The sequence below is a fragment of the Mus caroli genome, unplaced genomic scaffold (assembly GCF_978045245.1).
Source record: "Mus caroli unplaced genomic scaffold, Mus_caroli_1 scaffold_7, whole genome shotgun sequence".
NCBI classification, from domain to species: domain Eukaryota; kingdom Metazoa; phylum Chordata; class Mammalia; order Rodentia; family Muridae; genus Mus; species Mus caroli.
Genome location: NW_028227262.1, coordinates 19,334,477 through 19,345,062, shown reverse-complemented (window position 1 = coordinate 19,345,062; position 10,586 = coordinate 19,334,477). Strand labels below are relative to the sequence as shown.

Genomic DNA, 10,586 nt, shown 5'->3' with positions numbered 1-10,586 from the left:
CATATATGTACTCTATGTATGCTCAATTTATCACAACTAAATTCATTTTGTTAAACAAACATATTAGTGCACTTCAAGAATTAGCTTGCAAATAAGGTAATATTTTGGATATGGTCTATTCATTAACGTTTTTTTTTCTTATTTGATGTAATTATATTTATTCCCAGTATAGACATTGACTTACAGTTTTAAATTACATAATCCTTTATCTGTTATACAGAACATATTTTTATTATATATAATATTGTGGGCTTTCACTCTTTGGGCATGTAATGCTATTAAATCTTTGTTCAGACAATAATACAACAAAAATCGAAAAAACAAAATGAAGGGGTTTCATATAACAGGAATAGTTAGAATTTGTACTTTATTAAATATATATAAAACTAACTTTTGAAAAGGATAGTTTAATTTTTCCAAATTAGTCATCTCTAAGGACACTACTGTAAATTTACCTTTTTGGCTCTTATTAAAGGAATGTTGACACTTAAAGATGAATAATTTGGAAGTAAAAAAGAAGTATATGAGCTTTATTTTTTTTATTATGATAGCAAAATTAGTTCACTTTTCAAGAATTAGCAAAAGTAGTGACTAAGACTATAGGAAACATTTTAACATTTAATGATTAATGCTTCTTTTAAATGAGAGAATTCTATGCAAAAAGAAGAGCAGAAGGAATTATTCAAATTTTCTTAAATAGATATTGAATGAGTGCAATATTGATGTCAATTATCAAACTGAAATGTTATTTAGTATCCAGGAATTACATCATAGAATTTCAGAATAAAAAAATTGAATGAATGAATAGTGAGTAAAAGTTGAAGATTGATGGAACTTTTGTTTGTTTGAAAAAGAGTAAAATTACTGATTTATTGATTTTTAAGGAGTAAAGAAGTATAGTCTAAGATGCGAGACATGAATACTTAAGGTTAGATTAACAAATTGAAGCTAAAATAAATTTATGTAATGGAATGTGATCAACAAAAAAATTGTGAGAAGATAAGGAAGAAGAAAAATTAGAGTTTATGTTCAAAATTAAGTGAAGATTAGAATTAATTATATATGCAAGCAACTTAGAAATAACATCTTACAATAACCTAATAATACATTAAATATGAGCTAAATAATATTTAACTTAAATAACATGGTCTTGTCTTGTTTGCATATGAATATATACTTCTCAACGTAGGCATAAGGAAAGATGAAAGTAACAAAATAAAAATGAACCAATAGTGTACTCTCATATGATGACAGAAATCATTATTGGAGACAAAGAAGAATGTTGAATAATGACAAGATTGTCATTCAAACCAGTAATAATATTTCATTAGCTCTTATATACATAAAAGTAAAGAAATAAAACAAAACAAAACATAGAATTGGAAGACATGAGTTTAATCCTGAATGGGACCTAGATATATCTCACCACACCTCTGCCAGCAGATGAATTTGTGAGGTTATGGAAACATTTAAGCTGGAAAGTTAACATTGGCTCCCATTTACATACTCACTTCTGTGAGCACAGAAGGCTTAGGTTCTTAGATCCACATGGGAAATTAACACAGAAATATGCAAATACTTCTCAGCATATAATTAGAAAGTATTTGAAGCTGAGCTATCCATACAATAGCCATGGCCATGCTTACATAAGACATTCAAATTGTAGCTATTCATGCATAAACTTAATTAAAAGGAAAATAAACTGTCAAATAAGTTGCAAAGTAAATTTTTCAATCTTAGTAGCCATATTCACAGTTACATGTAAGCATCATTAAAAATTCTTTTTGGTTTATCAAAAAAAATCAATAAATGGCCAACATTTTGAAGCAGGTATCTTCTAATTCTGTAGCATATTTCTAAATAATAATAGGACAAATATATTATCATTAAATATCCTCACAATTAAAATTTATAAGGAAAACATAACAAAATTTCCCTCATGAATACCTGATTTCTTCAAAGATATTATACAGAAAAAGAGATAATTTTAATATGTCATCCTATAGTCACAACTCTGACCCTTAATTGTTCCTGTTTGAAATTACAGGGATGGAAATGGAAAGGAGCCTGAGGAAAAGAAGGTCCACTGACAGGCCCAAAGTGGGATCCATCTCAAGGGGAGGACCCAAGGCCTGACACTATTACTAAGGCTATAGTGCTCACAAAAAGGAACCTATCATGACTGCCCTTTGAAAGACCCAACAAGCAGCTGAAAGAATCAGATGCAGATATTTGCACCCGACCAATGGACAGAAGCAGCTGACCCCTGTTTTTGAATTAGGGAAGGCTGAAAGAAGCTGAGGAGAAGGGCGATCCTGTAGGACCAGCAAACTCAACTAATCTGGACCTCCAAGATCTGTAAAAGATTGGACCACCAAACAGGCAGCACCGGCTGATATGATGCCCCCAACACACTCACAGTATATGATTGCAGGGTCTGTGTTCATTCAGAGATGATGCACTTAACCCTCAAGAGACTGGAGGCCCCAGGTCAGGTGAAGTGGCAGTGGGGACATACACGTGGAGACAGGTGGGTGGAGAGGAGGCATGGAATGTGGACCAATCAGAGGGTGGATCGGGGAAGGGATAAAATATGGAGTGTAAAAAAATTAACTAATTAAAAAAGAAAAAAGGAAAAGATATTTTGATATGAACATGTATTAAAAGAAATTAAAGTCAGGAAGGCTAAATAAGTTGAAGTTCACAACAAGTGAAGCAAAAAGCAGAAAGCAATAAACTACACAAAATTATAATCGAGAAAAACATTCCAACAGAAAAGTTTAATAAAGACCAAAGTCCCTTTCATTGAAAAGAGAGAAGAAAGCCTCCATTGGCAACAAAGGCTTGTAAGCCTCTGCTCCAAGAGACAAAATGACTGCTGACAGTTTGATGTCATTCTGTGCTGCATCTCATCTCAAACAAATCAAAGCAAAACCAAACAAAGGGTTTGGGGATTGTTCAGCAGGTAACACTGTTTGCTATCACACATACTAATCACAGTTTGATCCCTGAATGGTAGGAGGGAGCCACCTTCTGTAAGTTGTCCTCAACTTTGTACAGGCTCCATGGAAGCATTTATGCGCATGCACACACACACCGAAAAAGAATTAAGGTGTAAATATTTTATGTCTATTTTTAAAAAAGTTTTATAAGTTTTATAGACCTTAGATACTGAAACTATGTTAATAAAACTTTTCAGTGTATCTAGTGGATAAAAAGTCTTAGAACACATTTGCATGTATACACCCATATATATTCACAGAAGTATCTGTATATGTTTATATATATACATGAAAATATATAATATTTTGTATTAATTATTTTATATTAAATATTTATATTAATTATTTATATATGATATTACTTATTGACTAAAAGTGGGTGGCCCAAATGTACTACAGAAGCTGAAGTTGCAATCTACAACTGGCAATTCTACAAAGTCCTATGAAATTGCATTGAATCATAAGTTTAAAATGTAACAGTGCTTCTGCATAAAGCCTGCTGGGATATGTGTTAAAAAATAATATTATAAGGAGTATCTTGAGCAAAAAGACTCACATACAAATGTAGTATTTGCTACTTTTTGTGTGCTTACTATACTCCAATGATTGTTTTTTAAAGAAATGTGTAATTAGAAAAAATAATATAATTCACTTTTAGGTATACACAGTCACAACTCTATTTTCAGGTTATGAAATGTAACATTACCTCACAGACTTCCAATGCAGGTGCTTCAGTTGGTGAATTTACACTTACAAAGATACAGATGTAAAGTTGCACAGCTGTCTGCTGTGAGACCAGAAGCTGACATCATGGCACAGTTACAATCATCACAGAGAATCTCTGCTATCCTACAATGGCGCAAATACAAAATTCATTTCTATATGTATGCATATATTTGGCTAATCTACCAAGGGAGTGACTCCTAAAGTCATTGCAAACAAAGAGTCTTAACGGAAGTCATGAAAGTCTGCAATAGCATCCTCACTAATAATGTGGTAAGAGGTAACTGTTATAAAAGTCAAGCAGTCCATTCTCTAGAGTCACATGAGCAGACCATGAAGAGCTGCATCATCAGACTATAATTCAGTTTTACTTATTGACAACATTCTTTTAAGGGTTTCTTTATGTATTTTTCTTGCCTATTATACAATTCATAAAAACTTACTTTAATTTGAAAATTGAGTCTTTTTTCCAGTCCCAGGGCTGACCTCTGCTCTTCCGAAAGATTCCAGTCCATGAGACCAGTGAAAGAGATTGCAGAAAATCCTACCAGAGAACCAAGGAAATTTTAATCAGTATGAAGACTTTCACTATTTTTAAAATGTGTGAGTGTATTCTGTCATAATATGGTTATTCTTGAATACAAATCAACTTATCAAAGAGAGAACACTTCTTACATTGCCAAAACAATCACATATATGTGCAATTTTGATTTAGAATTAACTTTTAAATGCTTATAGTTAAGATTTTTATTCTTTTATTAGTGTGAAACATGGTTATTAATTTTTGTAATTTAATAGTTATTCATGCTAACAATATACACATAGCAAGGGTTTAAATAAAATTTCAGATACTATGCATGAAATTCTCTGGATGCTGTGCCCAAATCAATCTATTTTCTACTATTCCTTAGAGTTTGGTTTTAGAAGAAAATTAATGCATTGTTACTGAAGAACTGAGTAATGTAGTACATGAAAATTTGTTTTCTGGGGACTGTATTATTCTGTAGCTAATAGTTGTTGTTTGCAAGTGTTCTGATGCATTAATATGCAATAATATTAATGTTTCTCTTGGCTACTGTGATAAAAGAAGGATTTATTTAGAAAATAATCATGAAAAGCATAAGCAATGAATTGCGAAGTCCAGAAATAAAAAGTTAAAAGGGTTTGGTACTTGAAGATGAGGGATGATAGAGAGGCAGGCATCTTTTGTCCCTTACATGACAGAAGGAAATGGTCTTACATGGTGTTCTCAAGCACTCACTCTACAGCAGGTGGGTCCTATAAGTTCATCCTTCCAGTGTGGAAGAGATTCTCAACAGAGACAATAGATAGGACTAAAAGTGCTAGACTGTGGGATCTGTTATCCATCATGGGCCAGAGTCACATCTTACAAGAAATAGTAAGCGTGTTTAACCAGAGAAATTGGATGTTTTTCTCACTAAAGTATACCAGGGTATGATTGTGGTACAGATAAATGTCATGTGTAGAAAGGCTTTGTGCCCAAGAGATGTCACACAAGAAAATGGGTTTCAGAATGGAATGCTAACAGTACAGAAGTGATAGCAAGCTGCAGATATTAGGGCAATAATGTGGATGAGCTGCTCCAAACACCACCAGAGAGGCAAAGGTAGCAAGATAAAAATGCATCTAGCGTGATTTTACTCACATACAGCTCTACAGCAAAGATAATTTATGAAAGCAAAAGTCAGGAAAATTGTTTTCGGCAAAAAGGCCTGATAAGAGAATGCATAGGGGAGGATCATGGAGGAAGTGGATCTGTCAAGTCATCTGACTATAATTACCTCTGCCTATCACTCTGAATCATCAGTACTTGTAGAGATTTTTTCATTTACAGTAAAACTAAATGGAAATTTATTTCACGCTAAAAACACTTGTGCAAGAATGGGTTTCATAAAATAAAAAACTGGAAATAAATATTTGCTATCAGAACACAAAAACAAATAAGACAACAAAATATTATATAGTGTTGTAAATAAATAAGGCATGTATAAGAATAGGAGCAACCAAGTCGGTGGTCACACACACCTTTAATCCCACAATTCAGGAGGGAAAAGCAGGCAGATCTCTGTGACTTTGAGGCCAGCCTGGTCTACAGAATAAGTTCCAGAACAGACAAGACTACACAGAGAAAGCCTGTTTTTTTCGAAAACAGATAACATGGGTAGGCTCTATGAACATCACATTGACAAGAAGCAATGGTTTACACATGTCAGCTTTTACCTGCTCCTCTACGCTGTCTATGTGAAGCAGACTACAGTTTTTGGAAATGCAGGACACCAAACTGTCATTCCAAGATTTTCTTTCCATTCCAATGTAATAACAATTGTGGGAATGTACGATCCACTCCTTTGGACAATGAGTACAAGTTTGTGCTGAAGATAGACTGTGGTTTATATCTAGAATCAACATGAACTTAATAATGAAAATTAGTTTGCATGTTTGCAAAATTTTGAACATCTGTGTATAAAATATTCCCATGTACCCCATACGCTTGTACATAGAAAACAAAATGCACACCAAATACACTCAGAGTCAACCTCTGGTCCATAGTTTATGTATCCACCTAAAGTACATAAACACCTCCAAAATTCTCTCTGTACAGATTTCTTTATAATCACTGATTTATTCTCTGTTCTAAAAGACTGAATTCATAGTTTGCCAGTAGAAAACTTAAGCCAGTTATTAAGATTGTTTTATGGTTATTTTATGTAATTATTTATTCTTATTGATCAACAAAAATGATCACCATCCTTTAATATTTATAAGAACATAGTGTTAGTGTTTCTAGATTATTCTCTTCCTTGTAATATAACTTTTGCATGTCTTAACTGAGAAACAAAATAGATTGTGCATAAACATCAGAACTTTGAAGAGCAAGGTGTATGTAACTTTCTGGGTTCTAATCGGGAAGGAGTGGTTCTGCTTCTTCAGTTCAGCATCTGGAGAGTTAAAGTCATTCTTAAGAAATCTGAAATCTAGAATTATCATAACAAATTTTAGTTTCTTAGTTTGAAGTGGATGTACTATTTCAATTAAAATTATACAGACTACATTTGCAGTTGGTAAAATAGAAATAATATGTTCAAAACTTGGGAAAAATTAGTTGAACGGAATCCTACATTTCAAAATCTTTACCGTACAACCCATGTTCGGGAAGACACTTTCAAAACTTTATTTGTTCAACAACAACAACAACAACAAATAAAGTTTTGAAAGTGTTATGCCATGGGGGTAGTGTGGAATAAAATCTGTAGTGTAAAAAAAAACCCAACAAACTTTATTTGTATTTTTCAGTGAAGTATTCTAAAGTGTGCTGTTCAATTATAAAGTCGTAATTGGTACACTTAACAGCAAACATATTATAATGATAACCCTGTCATTCATAAGTCTGACAAAGTTAAAATAACCATTCCATATTTAATTAAAATATGTACTTGAAAATAAAAGCTATGTTTCTTAATAGCAATGAGCCCTGAGAGACACTTGGTCATTAAAGTGGAGGGCTCTCTTATAATCTTATAATCAAAAGCATGCTTACATGGAAAAACAATTCTGGTTGAGATCACCAGAGCAATCAATAAGGCAAACCAGATGGTGCCCAGGGTTCCAGCAATGAGCTTCTCTGGAGGTGATGCAAAATCTGCAGATATAAATGGAAGAAGAGAGAAAATGGACACAGAAGATCATGGGCTTTACACAGGCAAGAGCTCAGAGAATCAGGATTAATTCAGTCCCCAGGCTCTCCTCTATGCTGCAATCATTCTGTAGCAAATATCATTGCATTTTCAGAGAACAAAATGATTCATATATTCTCGGAACAATGTCTGAATGAAAACCATGTCACAACTTGCATTATAACTGCATGGGTCAAGTTACAGCTCCTTTCCTTCCTGAAGAGGCCTATTCCCACCTCTGCATGCTTGCTGGCACCGTAGAATGGTTATGCCGACATTCAATGACTTACTTTTGCAGTAGCCATGCCTGCTGGCCTTCAGATGCTTCTGGGAAGCATGTTGAGGGCTAAACTCCAGCAGGTGATCTCCTGCTGCATTACTGAAACGGAGCTGCTCTTGGGTTTTCTTTGTGGCTTTCCTGGGTTCTGAGGCTTGTTCAGGTCCAAGCAGGTGACTCATGACTCCTGTCTGTAGACCAGTGAGTGATATCAATTCTGGGCTCTGTGGTAATTCTACTTGTGTTCTATGCTGTGGTGATTCTATTGAAGAAGCTACACATCCTGATGCAATAAAATGGGAGGAGACCAAAGAATTGGCGCTTTTGTATAGTTGAAGTATCTAAATTTTGCCTTGGATTCTGAGATCATGTGCTATGGTTTAAAAAAAATTCTTATTTTTAGTAGGAAAAATGAAAAAATATTAGGGAGACAAAAAAAGTTCATAAATAAAAGGCTAAATTTATATATTAGATTCAACTGTCATAGGAATAATACTAAAATATTTTAATGTCTTTAAGAAAAGAACCCAGGCTGTAATAGAAAATAATTATGCATATATTTTGCCATGTTTGAATTTAATAAGGACTAGAAACAATGTTTTAAAATAGTGAGTAGGAAGGTTGGTATATAAAAATTATTTTCACTATTTTATTTTTATTCAATAATTCATATGAATTTAATAAAATGAACCAGATACTATCAAATTAGCATCTCTTATATTACTGGAAGTGTTCAGAGAAATTACAAAAAGTGAGGACATTATAAATATTGGAAAATGTTTTGTGTCAAAACAAACATATATTAAACAATATTTGAAATATTTAAATGCTATTTTTCTCAAAGGTTATTTTTACTGCTAATTAGTGATAAGTTGGGTTATATTATAATTGAATACTGTTGGTTTATACTTGCCCATTGAATGTATGGTTGTTAAAATATGCCATTCTAATTGGTTGTTAATTCAATTCTAATAGAAGATTTGATTTATAAATTTAATTAATGAGTTTTATAATCAGTGAGATCTAGAACTAATTCTGGATTAGAGATTCATAACCTGTACTTATTAAAAAGTTATTAGTAGTTGGAATCTAATAATCCTGTTTATTCTTCTAAAATGTAAGTACAAGTAGATAGAGTGAATGCATGTAAGGCATTTAATACCTGGCTTAGCCTGCCAAGCTCTGGTTCTGTGTGTGCCCTCTGGGATAAACTGATATGTTTCTGTCCAAAGCACCACAGGGCACAGATTGCAAAATATAAAATTCACATTTCATCATCAGGTCTCTGTAGCTGAAGGTTTAGACAAAGAAACAGAAATGCAAGTGTCTGTAGACAACAAGGACAGAACTTTGAGAGGCTCCCCAGTGTGTTCCATAGGATGACTAAGTCTCCATAGACAAAGAGAACAAATCTTTGAGACATTCCCAGTGTGGTCCATGCATTTGGATTTATCTGAGCTGTTTAAAGGCATCCATGTTCCAGTTTGTTCCCTTGTATCTGAACGGTGCCCAAGTTGCTCCACATAGCATTTGCAGTGTCGTCCCCCCCCCCAACTGACGGGGCAGAAGGAAGCAGTGACAAGCTCCCTGGGTTGTCAGAAAGCATGGCCTCCTTCAGTGAGGTGTGGTGGTCACAGGTGGTCTGTGGGAACCTAGCACCAAAAGGTGAGTCTGTGGTGGAAATCTGGGGCGACAGCAACTGTGTGAATATACAGGTTATCCCGTGAGCCTCAGAGTGGTCAAGAGAGGAAAAGGAGATTTCTCACTAATGTGTCACTGAAGGTTAAACAGGAAATTCTCATATGGCTGATTTTCAAATCAGTTTTTCTTATATCATCCTTACATGGCAGGGCACTGGGTTCTTGTTGAAAGGAGATAGTCATCTTTTAAGTGTGTTTTGTAGTGTCCTTTTTCGAGTATCTCACAAGAATTCGTATGTGTTGTCTAAAGGTGAGAAAGGGCTAACCACAATCATCAAGCTTCTCCTCACAAGAGATTCTTAGTTTTTCTTCCTCTTTCATTGAAAGAGATTTTTTAAAAAGTATAATATATTCTGATTACTGTTTCTTTTCCCATAACACCTTCCTGTCTTGCCCCTTCTCAACTTCCATTTGAATCTATGTCCTTTTGTCTTCCATTAGAAAACAAGCAGGCATGTAAATAATAATATAATATAAATCAAAGCCAAACAATTCATAATAGGACAAAACAACTGAACAAGAAAAAAAAGTCAAAGAAAAAGTACAAGAAATGGATAGAGAATCAGAGAGACACACATTTGCACACACACAGGAATCCCATAAAAATCTCAACCAGAAGCCATAATAATTATTAGAAAGGACCAGTAAATCAAACAAAACCAAAACCAAAAAGAAAACCTGACAACATTTGAGACAACAAATCTCCAAAAGTGCCACTGAGTTAATTTTGTGTTGGCCATTGATAGTTCTGCATAGAACCTGTCTTTTTTCCCTGATTTTTATTAGGTATTTACTTCATTTACATTTCAAATACTATCCTGAAAGTCCCCTACACCTTCCCCACCACACCCTGCTCCCCTACCCACCCACTCCCAATTCTTGGCCCTGGTGTTTCCCCTGTACTGGGGCATATAAAGTTTGCAAGACCAAGGGGCCTCTTTTCCCAATGTTCTGCTACATATGCAGCTAGAGGCACAAGCTTTGGGGGGTACTGTTTAGTTCATATTGTTGTTCCACCTATAGGTCAGCTCCTTGGGTACTTTCTCTAGCTCCTCCATTGGGGGCCCTGTGTTCCATCCAGTAGCTGACTTTGAGCATCCACTTCTGTGTTTGCTGGACACTGGCATAGTCTCACAAGAGGCAGCTATATCAGGGTCCTTTCAGCAAAATCTTGCTGGTGTATGCAATA

The 10,586-nt window shown here is 34.4% G+C and overlaps 1 protein-coding gene across 5 annotated transcripts; it reads right to left on the bottom strand.

Annotated features, from left to right (window-relative positions):
- Positions 1-3,733: 3,733 nt before the first annotated feature.
- Positions 3,734-7,879, bottom strand: LOC110295815 (NKG2-A/NKG2-B type II integral membrane protein-like). Of its 5 annotated transcripts, none has more exons than XM_085839578.1 (6): positions 7,711-7,879; positions 7,285-7,386; positions 6,612-6,685; positions 5,967-6,158; positions 4,169-4,269; positions 3,734-3,851 (listed from the first exon to the last, which is right to left on the bottom strand). In XM_085839578.1, the coding sequence occupies exons 1-6, from the start codon at positions 7,877-7,879 to the stop codon at positions 3,734-3,736; spliced, it is 756 nt and encodes a 251-aa protein (XP_085695704.1). The 5 variants fall into 5 exon arrangements, with proteins under 5 accessions (XP_085695704.1, XP_085695705.1, XP_085695706.1 ...); XM_085839579.1 differs by having other exon boundaries at positions 5,967-6,129; positions 6,622-6,685; XM_085839580.1 differs by having other exon boundaries at positions 5,967-6,112; positions 6,629-6,685.
- Positions 7,880-10,586: the final 2,707 nt, after the last annotated feature.

Bases quoted from the DNA above. Each gene is read 5' to 3' on its own strand.
- LOC110295815 (XM_085839578.1), bottom strand. From the start codon at position 7,879: ATGAGTCACCTGCTTGGACCTGAACAAGCCTCAGAACCCAGGAAAGCC. The intron at 6,686-7,284 runs GTAAGCATGCTT...TTAACTCTCCAG, and splicing joins AACCAGAATTGTTTTTCCAT to ATGCTGAACTGAAGAAGCAG. The intron at 4,270-5,966 runs GTAAAAGCTGAC...GTTCTCTGGTAG, and splicing joins TAGACAGCGTAGAGGAGCAG to GATTTTCTGCAATCTCTTTC.